This window comes from Aspergillus pseudonomiae, assembly GCF_009193645.1.
Source record: "Aspergillus pseudonomiae strain CBS 119388 unplaced genomic scaffold BDV37scaffold_6, whole genome shotgun sequence".
Lineage (NCBI taxonomy): Eukaryota > Fungi > Ascomycota > Eurotiomycetes > Eurotiales > Aspergillaceae > Aspergillus > Aspergillus pseudonomiae.
The window spans coordinates 108,953-128,956 of record NW_022475998.1 but is presented as its reverse complement, the minus strand read 5'-3'; the positions used below and the strand labels follow the sequence as shown (position 1 = coordinate 128,956).

The following is a 20,004-nucleotide window of genomic DNA, read 5'->3' as shown; positions in this document are numbered from 1 at the left end:
TCATAAGCGCCCACTTGCCAATTTAAGTGCGGCACATGTGACTTCTCTCCTTGGCCAATCCCTCCAATATTGTGCGAGGTTGAAACAGTACTTCGGTAGTTTCCTACGCACCCATGAAGTCATATACAGAGGAAAACATTTGGGTTAGTTTCTAAGCGCCTACTAAACAAGTATCAGTATCAGGCTTCCTTCTGCAGATCTTTTTGACAGCATCTTCTTTTTCTTTTTTTTGATATACCATGGCGACCCAAGTTAGCCTCATGACGTACTTACAACATGGTCCTCCTCTGCTGCCTATCATCGAACAAGGACAGTCACCACAGAACACACGGGATGATAATTACGGAGCTGGTGATATCAGAAATGTGGGCCACTGGGCAGGATTCAACTTCACTTCTATCCAACAACAGTACGGGACCCTTTTAGCTGCCGCACGAATTGACGATGAACCATTTCAATCTTCTCCTCCGCGGCCAATAAACTCTGAGGCGGCAGTCAGATCCCGTATTAACTCTTATCTAACTAACCGGATTATACGTGCTCTTCGCTGTGGATTTTCATATATGCAGTCTACCCAACAGCTGGGTAATTTCACTGTTATACACTACGATGTTGGTGCAATGGCTGCAACTATTGATAACTACACTCCCGACTTTGCCTTCTTTAATCCGAATCTCGAGGCCAAAACCAGACCGAACCGCCTCCCGAGTAAAATCAAACCTTCCTACAAATGGTCCCTTGATTTGAGAAACCACCAAAACTCCCATAGTCGGACAGAATTTAAACAGGTCTTATCCCAAGTCAATTTCTACATGAAACAACATCATGCGCGCTACGGTTTTATTATAACCGATCGTGAACTTGTCGCTATCCGGCGGCTCGATAGAAACGGCAATTTGGAGCTCTCGGCATCTATCCCCTGGACTACAAAGGGTACCACTTCACAGACGAGACTAACTGCGTTACTTGCAATCTGGTATCTGGGGATACTCGCGGCAAATAACCAGGACTGGTATCTCCATTGATTGCATCTTTGGAAGGTAGATGGACTTTCCTAATGTCTTCTCTGATATTATAGCTTTGCTTTCCTGCAATTGTTGTTTTATTGATATTCAGTTGAGTATATGTAGTGCTTGCTATGATCTGCCCTATAGTTAAATGCAAATAGTAACTGTAAGTTTCTTGCTAATACAGAATATGTTGCTCTATTTATATAGCTGCATGTCCCACTGTTGTCATAGTTATACTAGTGAGTTGTACATACAACGTTTTAGAGAGAACTCTGCGTCCAATTGATAACTGAGATTCTGTAGTTATACTTTCTTTAGATACAAATTGCCATTTCTATCGAGCCTCCAGATAGTGGCAAGTTCACGATCGGTTATAATAAAACCGTAGCGCGCATGATCCTGCTTCATGTAGAAATTGACTTGCGAAACACACTGTCGAAGGCCAACCCCGTGAAGGGCGGCAGGTTGCGCATCCATGCGGTGAGCTGCCTGATCTCTTCAGCGGTCTGATCATTCGCAACATTTACACTGAAAATGGCTGTGTAACTCGCAGCGATAGCGGTGGGATCAATGATCTTAGGCCCGTTCAAGGGCAGACAGGTGGATGAGACACCAACCAGCACGGCATGTGTAGGCTACACCTTATCCGCACGGCTTCTGAGGCTCTGAAAGACATCGGCAAATTCGACATGTTTGTGGCCTTGTCTCTTTCGCCGAGCAACTTCACCAGCAAGCTTTCCATTGAATGTGTTATCGGGTCCAGATCTTGCAAGAGGTGTTGTTATGCTTGTCGCCGCGAGCACTTCGACCACTCGGCGTGGGATGGCTGGCGCGCGAGTGGCGGTGTGAGCCTAGCAGAAGTCAAGAATAAGCAATATATCCGTATTGATTGAATAGGACATAACGTGAGGGTCTTTGACGCCTCGTAGGAGGTAGCGGTTCGCATTGATGGTCTTCTTGGCCGCTCTTGTGTCTGCACAAACAAAGCTTCCAGTCTTTGTCATTCCGTGACCCGCATAATGAAAGATCACCAAGTTGCGTTCAGTTTCAGCTATGGCGTTTCCGAGGAACTTGACCCAGGCTTTTTCAAACGTGAACCTGGGTGCAGGGTCATCAGCGCAAATAATAAGCTCATCGGCTCGTCCAACATCAAGGTCTTTGAGCATTTTCCGAAAGTGCTCGGCACCTCTACCGGCATCCGTGTCATCCTTCACCCATCTGACAGTAATCGGGTAGACGTTCTTGTAGTCGCCGCTTTTCTGCTGCATCGCCGCCTGGAGCGTGGCTTTGAACTGGTCGTGGATTACTGACGCCATTACTAAGGCTTCCAATGTTAGTACCAGTGAACATGTTTCATGAATAGGATAGGAAGCTTACTGAGATAGCCTGAAAGGGAGAGAGGAGCCCAAGGAGGATAGGGTATGGGCTTGAATCTGCGGAAGGACACAAGGATGAGCCACAGAATGAGGCCATTGTTCGCAGAGCCAAGCCGACAAAGTTAACACGCCCAAGATTGGACTATGTGCTCTAGAAGTAAAACAGTAGGAAATACGTTGCTGAGAGGAGTATGGCTCAGTGGAGTGTGGAAGACTTTGAGTGGAAAGAGAAGAAAAAGAAGCTGGTGATGTTTAGTATAGGTTGAAATCCACGTGACCCGTAAGATTTAGGAGTTGATTTTGGAGTGGCTCCGACACTCACTCAGTGCTTGACCGAGAAAGGCATAGAAGATGACCCGGGGATGGTGTATAGAGGGGTAAGGAACAGTTCAGAAGGCGCAGTTGGAACGAGAGACAGATGGACAGATGGAGAAGATGAAATATCTGGATAGAGAGGAGAGGAGAGAAAGAAAATCCTAGTAGCAGTGGACAGAGGCGAGGGTGTGGGAATATAGCTATGAAATGAATATTCAAACTGGGGTTTTATCAAAAATATTAAGTTAATCTAGTGCCAACAGTCAATACTAACTCAGTAGACCAGAATTAATAGAAAACGAAGAAATGACAGGATGACAACCATGGTACTGCACTGAGTCACAGTATCTCAGATATCATCTTGCGTTTCATTCCCAGATGCAGCCCAGGCTCAATCGCACATTGAGCAGTCTAGTGCCTCCATTATATGAATGAAATAGATAGGGGTAATATAGCAATAAATGTAAAGACAAACTCAAGTTAGATCTTTCAACTGGATATGGATCTAGGAGAGAAGGCGTTGTGGCAATCAACCAGGATCCTAAGTTAGCTAACTATCTGAATTAGATTAAAACCAGTGTCAGAAAAAGTGCGTATTTCTATTAACCACTAAGTAAAATTTAAGAGTGGAGAACTTCCAAAATGTATTCCTGGCCGAAAGTATTTTTACTGAGCCCGCTTCAGCCTCACCCTGCGATCTATACGCATAGGCCGGTATCCACGAACAGTCTGGTCAGAGATATTAGCAACAATGTGAAATTTCGAGAGTGCCACGTGGTAGCCCTACCAATTTCGAACCGTGCCTTGTACCGTAGTAGCTTGCTCTATCATCTGAAGCCCTAAGGGCTATCGCAAGAAGACATTCTCGCAGTGAAACGCTATTTGCAGATGACTGTGCTGTTGTGCTTATAGGTGGGGACATGGCAAAGTGGGTGTCGTCAATTCGCTTGACGAACCACGTATACTCGTAGATTGTAAAAAATCCGTACCGAGTATAGTGGTCGTCCATATACCTGGCAAGCTGACCTATACGTATCGAAACTACAGTCAGCATAGAGAATCTAGATACATGCCAGCACATGGTTACTGACCTAGCTTGTCGCAGATAAACTCATGCCATGTCTGATGCTTCTTGGGAGTAAATGCCCAGAAAGTCTTCACCTCGCCTAGTACTCTGATGGCATGTGTCTTGCCATCTACTAGGACGAGATCCGGCACAAGCTTGCCTTTCACACCGTCTGTCTTCTGCGCTCCGTGCTTCCGCTTCTTCCCTTTCTTGATCTCATCCTGGCGTCTGTTTATACCGTATTGTGGGTCTCCAAAACAGACACCTAACCTTAGCAGGTTGGCGATCTCGCCCACGGGGTGCAGGGCGTTGTTGACAAAACGTCCCTGCACCCCCAATTCGTTGGCCACGCCAAAGACCTCTCGAGGTATAACAGGCACAAAGGCCTCATACTTGCCACAGCATGGGCCTAGGAGTTCCTTGATTTCCCTTGTAAAATTTGGCCAGTCCCGAACCTGCGTGGGTTTCAGTGTAAACTGGGACCCACCAGGTTTCAAGGTCCTGAAGCCTGGAACAGTAATCAAGTTTGGAATGGGGGACCAGAGGCATTGGCGATGGACCATTGGCAGCTTCAATGATGAGGACATGTTTACGGACAATTGTTATCGTCAATGAGTTCAACGCAAAGGCTTGATATATCACTTCTGCTCAACGAAACTTTCCAACTTATGTAGAACGAGTAGCTAAGACGGTAGTTATATACGCCTAGAGTACCAAAAGAATCTATCTCTCTGCTTCCTAGATGTGTGAAAGAGACGAGATTCATAGGCATTATATGTATTCACAGTTAGATTGATTCCTACTTAAGACTCTGGTATTGAATGTGTTTTAAACACATTTCTTTCTCATGAGTATTTGCATTTAAAGCTTATGGAAGCTAATTCTGACACATTGTCGAGAAAGTACAAGAAATAAAGGGGAGGCTATTATAGTAGGGGGTGTTCCCCGAATCCCATCAAGGCTGCGGGCCAACAGTTAGACTGTTCGGCATATCTTTGTATGGCCTAAGAGCGGTATACTCCCCTTTCTTGTAGCCTAGGTGTTAAGTTAATTGAAAACCGTGTCTTGTGAAATAGTGGGCTATTTTCACTGTTTACTAAGAAGTTATAAAGGGGACTTTGTCTCTTTGGCTCATCAGTACCAAGCAGGAATAAGCCAAGGACATTGGCGATTAGGATTTTAATTATTGACGTACGTACATTGACTGTGCTTCGCGCAGCTGGACACTTCACTGGTCTAGTTTGCAAGTTTTGGACTGTCTCGATCCGATATATTATTATGTGATATGTGTAAAATAACATCAGCAGGACAAAGTTATGAAGAGGTGTGAGGAGAGGAAAAAGTTGTGAAGCACAGAAGGTACCCCCTCTATTTACTTCATATAATAGAGATGCTAGGCTGCTCGGTGTGTGATTGACGCTAGACTACGTCTAGCTCAAACGGGAGCTGTGGAATCGGATATTTGCGTGGGTAATACTCTCGCTTCCTCAAAGTGAATTCATATTCATTTTAGATGACGTACTTGTAGTGACATGATTTCGGTGTCATCGTGAATGATGGCTTCATTTTATTCGGCTGGTGACCCATATCCGCTTTTTCCCCTCTCAAGAAAAACCTTCAAACCTCACAACTTCATGTTCTATCGGAAATCATAACAAGCACCTTAATTTCCAATCAACACAAAGCCATACAACAAGCCCATCATGTGGGACTTCACCTTGGAAGGACGAGTCTTCGATATCCACGGGAGGAAGCTCCAGATTGAGGAGCAACTCACTGAGGTCCTGGATCGAAACCTGGGTCAACGCCAAGTTTTAGCAAGAGTCAAAAACATGGACAGTAAAGTACAGTCTTTGCTCAAGATACGCTACCAACTAAACCCGAAAGACTTTGATTTCGAAGATCCAGGCGAGGTTCAGGAGTTCGCGGAAGAGCATTACTGCTACGAGGTTCAGGCTATAAAGCTCTTGGCTGAACGTGGACTTGGACCAAAGTATTTTGCCCATGAGACTCAAGACCAAGAAGAGTGGATGCCTTTCCCCGGCGGCTATGTTGACTTTATTGCCATGCAACTTCCCCCTGGAGAGGACGTCGATGAGATCCAAGACGAGCTTACCAATCGCCAGCTCGACAGTATCCGAACTCAGCTTGCGTATATCTTAGAGTGAGTCCACAGATCTGGTACCGATTCATTTGCTAACGAATGCTGGTTATCTCGTAGGATGATGCGCAAGAATGGCTATAAGCTGGTCCAGCAACACCCCAGCTATCTTAACTACGATGCCCAGACAAATAAGCTTTATCTGATGGACCTTGCGGCGCTCGATTTCACCGACCCGAAGACGTCGTTCGCGATCGATGAGGAGAGCCCGTACGTGGAAGCGTTCAATATCTGGCGCGCGCCGTACAGTAAGCCTGCGAAAGGCCCGACGTCAGGAGGAATGCCGCCAGATAGTACGCGTGAGAAAGACCCGAAGCCAGGAAGAATGCCACCATCCGACCAGTTTACGAAGAAGGAAAATAAGCCCCCATGGAGAGGCTAATCAAGGGATACATGGATTGGTGTTGTTGTCCTACTGACGGGTTTCGTTTTTTCAAATGGCTAGAATATTGCTTGCTTGCTTGCTGGTGGTGAGGCTTGGCAGGCTTAGCAACATGGCATCACACACCGCGAGTAGCATGAGGGAGGTTGTTGAACTGACTAAGAACATAAATTCCTTACTGAGCTACTCTTGTCAATTAAATCAAAGTTAAGAAAAGTCATTATAGGAAACCTATATTCATTCCCTAATAATGTCTCGCAAGACTGTCAAGGTAAATGTCATAATTTGTACCTTTCATCTACCATATAACCATATATAACAAGTCCTCGATCCAATAGATGAATAGACCCTCACGCTGAATACTACTTACTATATATACTGTGTAGCCTTAGCTACAGCGTGGTATATGATCGAATCGAAACTGCAGAGCACAATGGGCAGGCCGGCTGATCAGGGACTACTAGCCAAGACATGCAGAGCAAACACAATATTCAAGCGAGACAAGAATACATCATTATGTGATCCTGTGGGTCCTTTTCTGAATTGTGGGCTAACCATCTGCTTGAGGCCTTAAACTACTTCCCAGTCTCGCACAGCGGTCCAAACCACGCACCTCCCGTCACCTCTTCCCAGCCCTCGTTTCCCACGCATCGCCAGCACCAAAACACGTTTTCCGGGTCGTACTTCTTCTTGACCGATGCGAGCCAGTCGTACTTGTCTCCAAACCAGTCCTGTCGCCAGTCCGGGTCGTACGGATCTGCTTCGTTGACATAGGTGCCCATGTCCGGAGCCATGTCCTTCATCGCTTTCAGCTTTCTGTTGGTGAGCTGGTTTCTAAACTGTTGAATCTCCTCGGTGCCAAAATCTTCAGGCCAGACCTCGATTTGCTGGAATAGGAGATGGGCTCTCCGCCACGCCGGGTTCATAGAGGTATGAGGTACAGGTTCAAGAACTTTACCGCCGGCGACAATGTTAAACAGAGTTGCCCAAAGGCTGCTGTTGGGCACGGTGTTAGTGGTGACGGTCTCGAGCAAGCTTGTCAGATTGTTCTTTGGAGACTCCAGTGTTTGCTTGTCAAAGAACCGCGACGCCATGAGCGGTCTATTCGAACCGGGGGTTGTGTGGTGGGTGCTGGAGTAGTATGCATGGAACGAAGGGTAGCTGGTGAAGGTGGATAACACCAGATATGAGGTTCCGTTGTGTGGGAGCAGGTCATCTAGAATGAGCCGGTTCATGGCGTCTTTGGCACTTTCTACAGCCTCGGTGGAATTGCTCTCAAGTAGGTTCAGGAAAGGATGTGTATATACCAATGGTCCAGGTAAAGGCGTGAGGATTGCAGTACCGGAATACCCTGCATCCGAGAGAGCTGCCAATTTCGACATGATTCTGCCCGTCGCGTTGAGAACCGCAGCGTTGTTTCCATTCAGTGCAATGACGTCTAAATTGTGGCCCAGCACAGGACGCGTTGGGTGGGCCTTGATCGTGGCCGATAGGACCACGCCGTAGGTGCCTCCACCTCCTCCACGGAGAGCAGTGAACAGGTCTGTATACTGGCATGCATTGGCGGTGACAAGCTCCCCCGATGCCAGTACCACCTTGTATTCCAGAACCTGGTCTGCTGCGAGTCCGAAGAAGTGGCTCACGGGGCCATGGCCGGCTCCCTGCATGAAGCCTCCAATAGCACCGACAGTCTGGACTATGGTTAGTCTGCTGAGATAATGTCTGGCCTGAGACAGTGATGAGCTTACTGGATCTGCTCCACCAACAGCGATGACGCCGTGCTCGCCGGCAAAGTCGTATACGTCCTGCCACACGTATCCGCCGCCCACGGTAATTGCACTTCCAGTCCAGTTGGATGGGCATGATCCATTGGAAGGAACGAACGTTTTGTGAAAATGGAGTCCATCTTTTATAGACTTGATCCAAATGGATAGACTGCCGTATCCTTGCGATCTGGTATCGTCAGTATTCAAACCCTCGTAAAACTCCACTTTAAGCCCTTACCGCTGCGAGATATCATGGCCAGTGTTCTTAATAACCAATCTCACATTATTGTCGTTTGCAAACTGAATCCCGGCAGCAACATCAGCCGCCGTTGTCGCCTTGACGGTGTACACAGGATAGTTGCCCAGGTCGCACTGTGGGTAGCCAGCCACCGTGGCATTAATAGGGGGACAGCTTTCCACAAGTGGATAGCTATATCCAATCGGGAAAGTTGCCTGGTAAACATTGCTTGTCCAGTTGGAACTGATGCTCTGACAGCGCTCGGAGCTGTAGCCTGGGCCGTGATAGCAGGGCCTGGCAATGGGTTCATTGCGTGCAAGTTTTCCGTTCACGGAGCTGTTGAGGGTATTCCATGTGTCCACAGAGGGCCAGCAATCGTCGGTAGGGGTCTTTATTCTCAGAAAGTTAGATATGGAGCTCTCACTCAAAGACATGAATCGTCGATAACATACACATTTACACTTGGCAAAGACAGACTGTGCTGCAGCCAGGAGCAAGACACTTTTAAGAAGCATATTGGTGTCAAATTGTCCTCAGATATTGTTGTTGAATAATTTCAAGCATGTAGCCTTCAGAATATTAGTGAATCTTTATATTTGTCTCTCTGCTCGCCCACTAGCCAGTGACGCCGTAAGCAGCGCAATATATTGCGCCTAGAGCCACCCGACACAGAGCGGAAATTATTGCGCCACACCTTGAATTCCCGCAATAGTATTGTTATTTAGGCGCCCTGCATGGCTAATATTTGCAGCATAGGGCTGAGTCGTGGGGTGCTGTATCAACATCGCGCCATGTACCAGACTTTGAAAGACCTGCGATGCTATGGGGCTTACGCCTAGGGAGAAATCGAGCGTCGGAAAGCCGACCGTCAGGCCCCGTCAGGCCTGGCTCGAACTGCCGGTGTATTGGGCCCGGTATGGATAATAAGCTTGATTCATAATGATAATAGAATCTTAGACCTAATTTTAACACTTGGTCCCTATCCTCACATCCATGACGGCTACGTTTTGCGGAGCTGACCTAACAGGAGTCACCATACTGTGATATTTCTCCTTACAGGTATCTCACAAGGCCCAAAGAACTGAGTAGAGGTAGAGATCAGTGTGACTGGTTCGCTCTTTACGGACTTCGATGGACTACCTAGCTAACTGAGTGCTTATGTACACCAGCAGTTTCGCTTGGCCCACTACCCATCAGTGCGGCAGACAAGGCTTCCATAGTAGGTCTATCTATACCTAGAATAGAGTCAGGGCCCACAATACGCCCGAAACTTTGATATGATTAGCCGTGTCGGAATTTGTCCAGCTGGTGCAGATCAGTCAGATCAGTCAGACATGAGGCCCTTTTCAAACGTCAACCTGTAGCCCCTCCACGATCTCATATCCTTTCTACTCTATACATCTTCTGCGAGACACGATATCGATAAATGCAAGAGCAAAAGACCGAACGAGGCCCGAGAGGCAGATATGCTCGTTTAATCTGTCGCGGCTGCAGAGCGCGCAAAATTAAATGCGTGCTGCCTTCGTCCGTCGACTTGGGCCCACTGGGCACTCCACAGCCCGAAGCAACAAGCTGTGAACGATGTCGCAATCTCGATCTAGAATGCATTATCGAGCGCAACTTTCTAGGACGTCCACCAGCGAAGCGCGCAAAACGCGCAAATATTGCTAGCAAATCGCCCCAGCGGGACCCGCCCAATTCCCCGCATGAGGAGAAAGCATCCAGCCTCTCGGACTCGATCCGGCAGTATCTTTTCTCGGGCGCGATAGACGACAACCTCATGCTGCAAAGATCGCGAGATGCCACCAATCTCTCATACGTCGACGATGATCTTTACCATTCTATGGCCAACACGAGCACTTTCATCGCGGGGGTGTTGGCCAAGGACGCTTCTTTCGGCGCGGACATTCAATTGATGTCAATGTGGAGCACTCCTCTAACAGATATAGTGAGCCATGACCTCGCTATCACACTTGACAATTTGTAGAATCCGCTGAGAAATGTCCTGATCTTGTCAACTCGCTAACGCCGTTAGTAGATTAGTATGGCAGCGTCTCTTCTTTCTGGGGATGCCTAGCCTGGTCCATTTGAGAGAGCGCTTGTTGTCAACCGACCCCAAGACCAATAATGTCGCCACCAAGCTGCTCTTTGCAGTGCTCTGTCTGACTGCTTGTGAAGGCTCAGAGGAGGTTCGCCGTCGGAATGCGTCTCTCAAAGACAGTCTACAGCAAGCGGTTTCGTCATACGGCCAGGAGTTCATCTTCAGTCCTCCCACCCATATCGACTCTATTGTTCTTTGTCGCTTTTTATCGACATTCAAGCCAACGGCCTTGGCCACATCAAAAAGGGTGGCACCTCAATCCTTTAAAGCCGAGCTGTATATTACCCTTGCATACCGGATCGCAGAGCGGCTAAGATTATTACCCGAGCCAGGGAGCATGCCATTCATGGAGACAACTGCCATTGACAGTGTGGAGATGGAGCGTGAGCTTATCCTGTCTATCCAGGGACTTCAGCTGATCGCCGAGGAATTCCTTCTGGGGGACTTTCTGACAATGACACTGCATGCCTACCGGCAGGTCCTCCAACGGATGCAGCCGCATATCGACTCCTACCAGGTCCTGTTGCAAACAAGACCCTGTTCACCAATCATGATCTTCCATATCAAATGGACTACAGCAACCTATATGCAGATCGAGGCGATGGCAAACTCGAGGCAATGCTGGATGAATCCCAATCGGTTGTTTATCGTTGTCGAAGAGGGCGAAAAGAAATGCCTCGCGGAAATCAATTCTGTGTATGAGTTCCTGTCAGAGGCAGCTGAAGCTGGACAGCAGAATGAGCTCATGGCCATGTGCTCACTTCTCGAGCTGCGTTTCCATGGTGTGATTGCCAGGATGCTTGGCCTCGGGTTGTTCTTTACATCAGTCCTTCAAGCAAGGGCACAGAAGGATCAACCGCAGAATAACATGGAAATTCTCCGGGAAGAGGCTACCCAGATGGGTAATACCGTCATTAACTCCCTGATGACAACCCCTGACTCTGAAAGGGCCTCGCATTTCTTCAAATTCCTGCGCCATTTTGGGGGACGGTATCCAGACAAGCTGCAAGGGATTCTGGCCAAATTTATGGAGTGCACGACAATAACGCTGGGTGGCAACAACTACATTGCGCCAGTCCGTCCAATAGTAATGGAGATTGTGAACCAATGCAAGAATATCGTCGAAAATAACCTCATTCGATTCAAGGCTTCTGGAAGACTGCATTCCAGCTTTGACAAACAACTCGACCTTTTCACACAATGTGCCCATCAGCTAGCAGCCAGGGTGGCCCAAGGAAACTCGCTAGAGGCTGCCTTTAGAAGTGGCTGCGTGTACGCCGCAAGCAGCAAGATGGTCTACGGACTGTGTGATTTGATGAACAGTTTGAAACTGCAGGCTTCTCTGGTCAAGGACTGGGACAAGGCCATGGGTGTGGTAAATACACCCGCAATTACTGAAACCCCTGTGCCCACCATGCAGTTCAGTTCTTTCGAGGCATGGAACCTGTGGCCATATCCCCATACAGTGGACCGTGTTCCTCAACTGCAGAATACGTTTGACTGGAGTCTACCGCTATCTACAACCGACTTTTCGAATACGACGACTGATCTTCCTAACACTGCGGATTTCCCGGGCACGACTACTGGGCTCGATGACAGTATGTTATCATTTACACCGTAAACCTCGAGGAAGGTAGCAAATGCCAGTACGGGAGGTCGGGTTTCGTATATTCCATGGAGTTGGAGATGGAGCCCTGTCTTCTCAATTACGATTTGACGAGTTACGACTTTTTAGATTGTTTTACATGATAATACAATTACTTCATCCTGAAGGTCATCATAGTGTATCATTCCATAGATGTGCAGATTATTAGGGTAGTGTGGGCGTGTCTACCTCCGATGTGTATATAATTTTTCGATACTTAACTTTACGAGCAAATAAATCTATTTTTAAATTCACCATTAATTGAATAATATCACTCTCTAAACTAAGCGCAAGTTACAGAGTATAGACCGCGCAAATTATAGACCGCGCAATTATTTTTCTACTCCTAGACCGACAGCGCAAGTTCGCGCAAATTAAGCATACTGGCTCCACCGATCGGCTCTACCAATCGCTTGGCGAGTGGACTCAACAAGGGCAATTAGTTTGCACAACGCCGATCAAAGGCTTATTTGCGCTCCCAAATGCGCGTGGCGGAGTCATCGCGACGATCTCGCCAGGCTTCCTATCCAGCGGTGTTGGAAGTTAAGCAATGTGAGGCTGTTAGGGTTGAGCTGGGCTTTGGCTCCAACCTGACTAGGGAATTCACAAGGCTACCTACTTTCATATTGCAGAATGTCAAGTTTGGGTGAGGATTTGATGATGGCGGTAGATATAAGATAAGTTGACACTGCACTCGTTTTCTATATTTCATTTTATTTAAAAAAGCTATTCCTTCAGCGTCGTCGGTTGAGTACTATACAACATGGGCATTCTCAATCCAAGAGCAGGCAGCTCTGGCTGTCCCATACCTGACCATCTTGAACAAAGTGAGTGATAGCTACATACTCTCCTATACATAACGGACTTACGGACAAGTCAACAGGCGGCGGTGGCCCCTTCGTGGGAAAGCTCATATTCTACCAATTCAACATGATCGTATCCGGGTGCTGCACTGCGATCGTATTAATCTTGATCTTGGGCCTGATGGGACGACATGCGATGCGCATGAGCAATCCGAACGAACAACTCAAGTAAAGAGCCTCGACCACGTGGAAAGGCCTCTGCGATGCTAATATAATTTGCTGACAGAATAATGCGAATTTGCAACCTCATCCCCTCCTACCAAGTCCTGTCCTTCATCTCCATCTGCTTTCCAAATTCCTACATCTACCTCCAAGGTTTCACCGAGGTGCTCCAGGGTGTCGCTCTATATGCCTTCCTCATGCTACTCTGCGACTTCATGGCTCCCAATGATAAGAGTAAAGTGGAGTTCTTTTCTTCACTGGAGACGAAAAGACAGTGGCAGCCGAAGAAGAAAAGGGATGGTCTTGCGTTCTTGAGTGTAAGTCTTTCACCAGTAGAACTTGAAATGAAGGAATTACTGACCAGTTGTTTGATTACAGTTGACTTGGTACTCTGTGCTTCAATACCCAATCATCACCTGGGTTGCCGCTGTCTCCCAAGTGGTGACCCAGTCATTACACATCTACTGTCTGGACAGTACCGCACCTCATTTCGCTCACGTTTGGGTATGTACTATCTTGCCATAATTGCATTGTATCCTCGAATTGTAGCTGATAAAAATGATTAGCTGCAAGTGATCACCTCATTATCGACATCAATAGCCATCAACGCCATCCTCCAATTTTATATGAACATGAAGGGATACATGACCGAGCACAGGCCACTCCTCAAGCTGATGGCATTCAAGCTGATCGTTGGAGTAGTTCTCCTGGAGAAGGTCGGCTTTTCATTCACCCCAAGAAAAGAAACATTGGAGAAAGATATACCTAACAACCACTCAGATCCTTTTTCTCATCCTTACAGGAACAAAAGTTCTCAAACCCACCGCCTCAATGACCTACATCGACGTGATGATGGGCCTCCCGACAATGGTAATCTGCGTGCAGATGGTGCCGCTCTCCTTCCTAGTCCTCTATGCCTACCGCACAAAACCCTACGAGATCTCAACTTCGGTGCGCGCCCTCCGACCCCAAGAATACCAGGCCATCGAGTCTGACGGCAACGAGGAGACCTTGTTGAGCGGATCCCGGAAACGCTACCAAGGTGGGCCCTGGGGATTATATGCCTGGGCTGTCTATTTGAATCCGCTGGAGCTGCTACGGGATGTCAGGTCGGCTTATGTTATGATTCATAGTGCGCGGGCTGTGCAGAAGGCTCGTGTGAAGGAGCAGGCGCAGGAGGACGAGATGGCGGGATATGAGACGAGGTATGATAGTGGTGAGGCGGGAATGAGGACCTTGGCTTGACGAGGCAAATTCAGGGAAATCAATATCTATTGTGGGGGATGTGATTAGGGAGGTGGAAACCATGTTTGTGTAGCTTATTGCCATTAGTGTCTTTGATTGTGGAGTAGATAGGCTGCTAGTTCGTCTTGGTGTTCTTGTATATGTTTTGTGTTGTCCAAGCTCTACTATATATCGTGATTACGCCTATATAGCGCTGTCTCCGTGAAAGTGAATAGAGCCTAACCATGATGGTTCTAGTAGTATTACCATGGATATTCTATGCCAGCTACCATTGACTCTGGGAACGACTCCTGAACGGTGGCCCATAGATGTATCTAGATGCATCTGGATCTGATGAACATGGCGGGGAAAAATGTTTAACCCACGTCCAAATGGAAGACGTAATAAAGATGAGTGAACACGATTAGTGATAGAAAATTAGGGATTTTATTGGATTAGTGATACTAGTGATATTAGTCAGCGATTCATCAGCGCCGGCGACAATGACGATGTTTTCAGCGACGTGACATTTGCCTTCTCGTTGATATATTAATTGCTACGTTCGTGTTTTTAACAGTTGACTGTTATATCTCTAATTACTATTGCTGTTACAGTACACTGTCCTGATAAAACCACAAGATGCCTGTCCCCGACACATTCCTCGCGGCCACGGTCAACGAGCCACACGCCCAACATGTCATTTCCAACCGCTCATTGCAACCACTGGAATCGGGCGAAGTAGCGATCAAAATCACCGCCACGGCCATCAACCCGGTCGACTGGAAGATCCGTGACTACAACGTCTTTATCAAAGAGTACCCAGCCGTGTTAGGATCCGATGCCGCGGGAGAGATTGTTGCCGTCGGAGCCGATGTTTCCAATTTCGCCGTTGGCGATCGGGTATTCTTCCAGGGGATCATTGGCAGATATGACTCGTCGACCTTCCAACAATACTGCAAGATGCCGGCCAGCCTGGTCTCCAAAACGCCCAGCAGCATCAGCGACGACCAAGCGGCGGGCATCAGCCTCGCGACCGTGGCGGTTGTCACGGCATTCTACGACCAGTCTGGCCACGGGTTGACCCCACCGTGGGACGCGAATGGCCCGCAGGTCGGAAAGGGCAAAGCCATCGTGATCATCGGAGGTGCCTCGTCCGTGGGCCAATATGCCATTCAACTCGCCAGGCTGTCGGGCTTTGAAAGGATCGTGACCAACGCCAGCCCGCAAAACCACGAGTGCCTCAAGAAGTTGGGCGCACATGTGGTGCTGGACCGGGCCCATTCGAGCCCTGAGGATTTCAAGGCGGCGATCGGCGGATTGCCTTTGGAATTCGTGTTCGATGCTATCTCGGTGAAAGCGACGCAGGCATTGGGTGTTGAGATTGTCCAGGCTACCCAAGGCGCCGATAAGATTGTGACGGTCCAGGGTGCCGACTCTGATGCTATTGCCCTTGGTCAGTCCAAGGAGCCAAAGGTTGCAGTCAAGCAGGTCTTGGGATTGGGTAGCAACCCAGCGTTGCGTTATCTGAGTGAACCTTTGGCGAAACATCTCGGTGGTGAGGATGGCTATATCGCTAAGAAGCTTTTTGTCCCCAACCGAGTGCATCTGGTTCAAGGGGGACTGAATGCCGTGGAACAAGCGCTTGCGAAGAATAAGGAGGGTGTCTCTGGCGAGAAGGTTGTATTCCGCCCTAATGAAGGCGCAAACTAAGCATGAAAGTACATACTTGCATTATTTGTATTAAGCGGATTCAATAGTTTTCTTCTGTATTTCCTTCAACTTTTATAATTATGGACCTTCTCTGCTCTCATTCGTAGAAGCCTCTTGCAAAGCTTCAGTCACTTGGCTAAAGCTTATATTTGCACGTCATCGTAAGTTTCCTAGCCAACTACTCTGATTTTATTTGCTATAAAGCCAAGAAAATAAGAGTTTGACGTATAACATCAGGCATTTCTCGTATCTCCATGCTTTTCCATAAAACAGACCATTTTTTCTGTCTTAAGCTGAAAGAGTAAAGTACGCGACTACATAGAAAAGAGATCGATCTGTGACTTATAATAAGAAGGAAAAGAAGAGAAAATCACTGATATCAAGTTCTGGAGGTATGACCCCTGTTTGTGTTGTGCTCTATACCCAACCCAGCTGGATAACCAGACGCCCTATCTCATAGTAGAAAGAGAGTGGCCAACACAGGGTTCTAATTAGTGGCTGGGACAAATAAGCCCTAATAACGCCATCTGCAGCCAAGTCGCGCTCATCACTTTATTCCGCTGATCCATGGACTATCTTTGTCCCTCCCTGCATTGTTGATTTAGTGCAAATGACAATGACTCAGAGGTATCGATTGTACTCGATGAATGAGACAATGGCACTCTCTACATATGTCAATAGTGCTCCCAATCTGCGTCTATAAATACTCGAATGTTAATCGGATGTTCATTGACCCTCAGAAAATCGAGCAAAATGACGGCCGACGAAGAATCGCCTTGTTTGCAATCAACTACGATCCCACGAAGTCCTGAGTCCGACCTTGAACTAAGACGAAAGTCTGAACGCGCCAATAAATTGGTCATCTATGGTTCTTTTATTGGTGAGTGTGCTGCAAATGAGACGATAACATGGTATTCTGACAATCTCAGGCGTGTTCCTTGCGTCTGCCGATGAGTCACTTGTCATCTCAACATGGAGCTCCATTGCTTCGCAATTCAACCGTCTATCGGAAGGGTCGTGGCTGCTGGTTGCATATAATTTTGGCTATTGTGTCTCGTTACCAGTGGTAAGTCGTCCGGAAACCGTCCATTCTGTGGTACTTACGCAGCTCTCTTAGTATGGAACGCTCAGCGACACATATGGACGGCAGAATGTCCTCCTTTGGGCGTATTTTCTGTTTGCTTTGGGATGCCTGGCATGGCGAGTTTTATCTAGGCTTTATCAAACCATCTACGATGCTGATTGAATATTATACAGTGGCACCAGCGTTTCCTTGATCCAGCTCATTCTGGCCAGAGTACTGGCTGGTATTAGTGGGGGCGGCATGGTTGCCCTAGTTTCCATTATTATAACCGGTATATTCATATCCGACCCACAGAATTACAACTAACATCTGCTAGATTTGATGCCTCCAAACGAGGTGGCACTGTTCCGGGGGTATGCCAACGTGGTCAATGTGGCTGGTCGCAGTTTGGGCGCCCCGGTTGGGGGCTTTCTGATCACGACACTGGGATGGAGATGGTTAGTCCTTGTGAAGCCCCTCAATTGTAATGTTATAACGCTGACTAGGTCCAGGTCTTTTCTAGGCCAACTCCCTCTCATCATTATTTGTATGATGGTCGCATATTACGGCCTTCCCTCGTCGTTGAACCAGAGCAAGACAAATGACGACCAGGATCTTCCCCAATCCCCAGCGTCCCACATCGACTATGGCGGCATTATCAGCTTTGCTACAGCGATCGTCATGTTGTTTTTTTTTTTGATCCAAAGCTCGAATACGACAGACGATCGACCAATACTACCATTCTTAGCGTCTGTGTTCGCAATCGCCGTTGCAGTCTTCCTCTTGACGGAGGCATACTGGGCCAGAAATCCCTTGATACCTTTGAGCTTAGTGAGGGGTTCCTTGGGAGGGTACTTCGTGGGACAATTGATGTTACTAACTGGTCGCTCGGCGGTAGGTTCGATGTGCAGACAACCTTATTTCACTGCTGACATGTCACTCGAACACAGCTTAGCAGTAACATGGTCCCGTACTTTATCCGAGTCGAAAAGGCAACTGATATCCTCGCATCCTTTACCTACGTCGTCACCGCGGTGGGTGTCTCAGTCGGCGGCCTGATCGCAGGCGCCATCATCAAACGGTGAGTTCATAGACCAATATATCTGGTGCTCCATGCTGATTAAACGGAAGGACCAACCGATATAAGACAATGAGTGTAATGGCAGTGGGATCCACTGCCTTGCTATCTATTCTAATTTACATCCGCTACCGCGATGGCTGCTACACCTGGGAACTAGTCTATCTCTTCCCGTCCGGCGTGTCCAATGGCATACTCTTCTCCACGCAATTCATCGGGATGTCTCTGACTGCGCCTAAAGAGCGACTTGCCACTTCGACCGGGATCTACTACCTCTCCCAGCAGTTGGGGTTTATTGTCGGTCCGGCGGCTTCGGTCGCTGTTGTTCAACGGCGGTTTGCCAGTAGCCTTTCAGAAGGTCTGGAGGGGTTTAAGGAGAAAAGGGTGCGTTTGATGAAGTCAGAGTCAGAGGTATGGCTAAATTTCTTTTCCAGCTTATTGATCAAATACTGAATGACCTGCGATTCTCCGAGAGCTTGCCAGAAAGAGTCCAAAGTATCGTCCGGTCGAGCTATCTGTATGGGTTTCAGTTTGTACCATGTAAGTTCATATAACCCCGGAGATAACCAGCGATGACATGAGGTGACAGGTATAGTACTTGGCACGGTGTCTATCTTGTTCATGTTGCCAATCGTGCTACTGCTGAAGGAAAGAAGAATCGAATGAGATTTGTAACCACGTAAACTATAGTTGACTGGGAAGAGCCATGTGTGATTCAACCACGAGAAGTTGCGCATGTCATGCAACATGTAGGAGGAAATTTATAGAAGTACCGGCCCAATGTGCGTGAAATGTGGGCCTAGAGCCAGTCTACATTGAGGCCGAAGGGAGATAGACCTGCCATTTAACCAAGAATTATTCTTTCCTGGACCACACCTTTTAAAAACATTAATTCCTTATTAGTGTAAGGCTTCCACCGTGGTACGTCTCTCATCGGGTGCATCTAACCTGACCCCGTTCACCAGATATGATAGATACAAATGTAAGAGTAGGACCCAGCAAGCATACTGACCAATCCACCGGTACCAGGAGAACAAGCCAGCCCTATCTTGACAAGGTGAGGTACCGAGAACCAAGATTATCTTGCGTATGGCCGGGATGTTGTGGTACACCGGATGGTCGATCGAAGTGCTCTACTTTGCTGCCTTTTAACGTCTCAGCCATTAGGGTGTACCCTTTGGGGTGGTCATAGTGTCGAAGGGTTCAGTGCTGATCCGTATTTTAATGGCTTGGCCACTGCTCTCACCAATGTGACACATCCTAGGCTCCAAAATACATCCTGTGCAACAATCCCAGTTTTGGCCCAGGCTGACACACTCGTTCACTTCTAATCCCCCTCACCTTTGACACAAGACCAAGCCCAAATAAAACAACACGAGACGAGCAAATCCAACGTCAAAAGCCCGCAAAGCGAGTGAATCAAAACAAAAAAGATCACCCACAACCCTAGTAGCCAGCTCCTCTACAAAGCATCGGCTCGGTACTCACACACATACACACCCGCCCAGCAGACCCACCACGTCTACATGACGCTACGCGTTTGATTCAATACAAAGTTCTCACGTCACAGCCTAACGTGACACCCACAACATCTATGCCAACTCGTCAAGCCAGTCGAAGATCGCGGCACCGGACGAGACGTGCTCCAATAATGCGGCGGGGTAGGTGTCGGTGTTGGATACGGATTTGGAGATGGCACGGCCGACCTACGGTGCGAATATTTGGGGTCGGGGTGCGATGTGCTTGATTTCAGAGTTTGGGGGTTTGGTTGTTGATCCAGGGATAGGTGGTCAGTATGTAGGAAGAGGTATCACGCAGGGGCCTAGCTACGAAAGCTCGTGTGG

At 47.9% G+C, this 20,004-nt stretch overlaps 9 protein-coding genes across 9 annotated transcripts; 6 read left to right on the top strand and 3 right to left on the bottom strand.

Annotated features, from left to right (window-relative positions):
- Positions 1 to 146: 146 nt before the first annotated feature.
- Positions 147 to 1,025, top strand: BDV37DRAFT_295922 (uncharacterized protein; the record flags this gene model as incomplete). The annotated part of the gene is made up of 1 exon (XM_032089993.1): positions 147 to 1,025. Exon 1 carries the CDS (start codon positions 240 to 242, stop codon positions 1,023 to 1,025), a length of 786 nt encoding a protein of 261 aa, XP_031945714.1. The 5' UTR covers positions 147 to 239.
- A 620-nt stretch (positions 1,026 to 1,645) lies between these two features.
- BDV37DRAFT_278883 (uncharacterized protein) lies at positions 1,646 to 2,326 on the bottom strand (the record flags this gene model as incomplete). The annotated part of the gene is made up of 2 exons (XM_032086186.1): positions 1,646 to 1,861; positions 1,916 to 2,326. 2 exons carry the CDS (start codon positions 2,324 to 2,326, stop codon positions 1,646 to 1,648), a joined length of 627 nt encoding a protein of 208 aa, XP_031945713.1.
- Positions 2,327 to 3,367: 1,041 nt separating this feature from the next.
- BDV37DRAFT_278882 (uncharacterized protein) lies at positions 3,368 to 4,354 on the bottom strand (the record flags this gene model as incomplete). Its single annotated transcript, XM_032086185.1, has 3 exons — positions 3,368 to 3,430; positions 3,489 to 3,727; positions 3,793 to 4,354. The coding sequence occupies 3 exons, from the start codon at positions 4,352 to 4,354 to the stop codon at positions 3,368 to 3,370; spliced, it is 864 nt and encodes a 287-aa protein (XP_031945712.1).
- Positions 4,355 to 5,470: 1,116 nt separating this feature from the next.
- On the top strand, positions 5,471 to 6,310 carry BDV37DRAFT_278881 (uncharacterized protein; the record flags this gene model as incomplete). The annotated part of the gene is made up of 2 exons (XM_032086184.1): positions 5,471 to 5,931; positions 5,989 to 6,310. 2 exons carry the CDS (start codon positions 5,471 to 5,473, stop codon positions 6,308 to 6,310), a joined length of 783 nt encoding a protein of 260 aa, XP_031945711.1.
- A 575-nt stretch (positions 6,311 to 6,885) lies between these two features.
- Positions 6,886 to 8,829, bottom strand: BDV37DRAFT_268428 (FAD-dependent oxidoreductase; the record flags this gene model as incomplete). The annotated part of the gene is made up of 4 exons (XM_032084179.1): positions 6,886 to 8,001; positions 8,059 to 8,263; positions 8,315 to 8,703; positions 8,767 to 8,829. 4 exons carry the CDS (start codon positions 8,827 to 8,829, stop codon positions 6,886 to 6,888), a joined length of 1,773 nt encoding a protein of 590 aa, XP_031945710.1.
- An 870-nt stretch (positions 8,830 to 9,699) lies between these two features.
- Positions 9,700 to 12,036, top strand: BDV37DRAFT_295920 (Zn(II)2Cys6 transcription factor domain-containing protein; the record flags this gene model as incomplete). The annotated part of the gene is made up of 2 exons (XM_032089992.1): positions 9,700 to 10,297; positions 10,353 to 12,036. The coding sequence occupies exons 1-2, from the start codon at positions 9,741 to 9,743 to the stop codon at positions 12,034 to 12,036; spliced, it is 2,241 nt and encodes a 746-aa protein (XP_031945709.1). The 5' UTR covers positions 9,700 to 9,740.
- A 787-nt stretch (positions 12,037 to 12,823) lies between these two features.
- On the top strand, positions 12,824 to 14,415 carry BDV37DRAFT_295917 (OSTA/TMEM184 family protein; the record flags this gene model as incomplete). Its single annotated transcript, XM_032089991.1, has 6 exons — positions 12,824 to 12,887; positions 12,944 to 13,091; positions 13,150 to 13,402; positions 13,464 to 13,589; positions 13,652 to 13,801; positions 13,866 to 14,415. 6 exons carry the CDS (start codon positions 12,824 to 12,826, stop codon positions 14,328 to 14,330), a joined length of 1,206 nt encoding a protein of 401 aa, XP_031945708.1. The 3' UTR covers positions 14,331 to 14,415.
- A 457-nt stretch (positions 14,416 to 14,872) lies between these two features.
- Positions 14,873 to 16,119, top strand: BDV37DRAFT_238588 (zinc-binding alcohol dehydrogenase family protein). The gene has a single exon (XM_032080857.1). It carries the CDS (start codon positions 14,949 to 14,951, stop codon positions 16,017 to 16,019), a length of 1,071 nt encoding a protein of 356 aa, XP_031945707.1. The 5' UTR covers positions 14,873 to 14,948; the 3' UTR covers positions 16,020 to 16,119.
- A 612-nt stretch (positions 16,120 to 16,731) lies between these two features.
- On the top strand, positions 16,732 to 18,826 carry BDV37DRAFT_295915 (major facilitator superfamily domain-containing protein; the record flags this gene model as incomplete). Its single annotated transcript, XM_032089990.1, has 10 exons — positions 16,732 to 16,899; positions 16,949 to 17,085; positions 17,137 to 17,219; positions 17,277 to 17,374; positions 17,420 to 17,540; positions 17,595 to 17,976; positions 18,033 to 18,163; positions 18,214 to 18,544; positions 18,595 to 18,700; positions 18,756 to 18,826. Exons 1-10 carry the CDS (start codon positions 16,773 to 16,775, stop codon positions 18,824 to 18,826), a joined length of 1,587 nt encoding a protein of 528 aa, XP_031945706.1. The 5' UTR covers positions 16,732 to 16,772.
- Between the last annotated feature and the right edge of the window lie 1,178 nt (positions 18,827 to 20,004).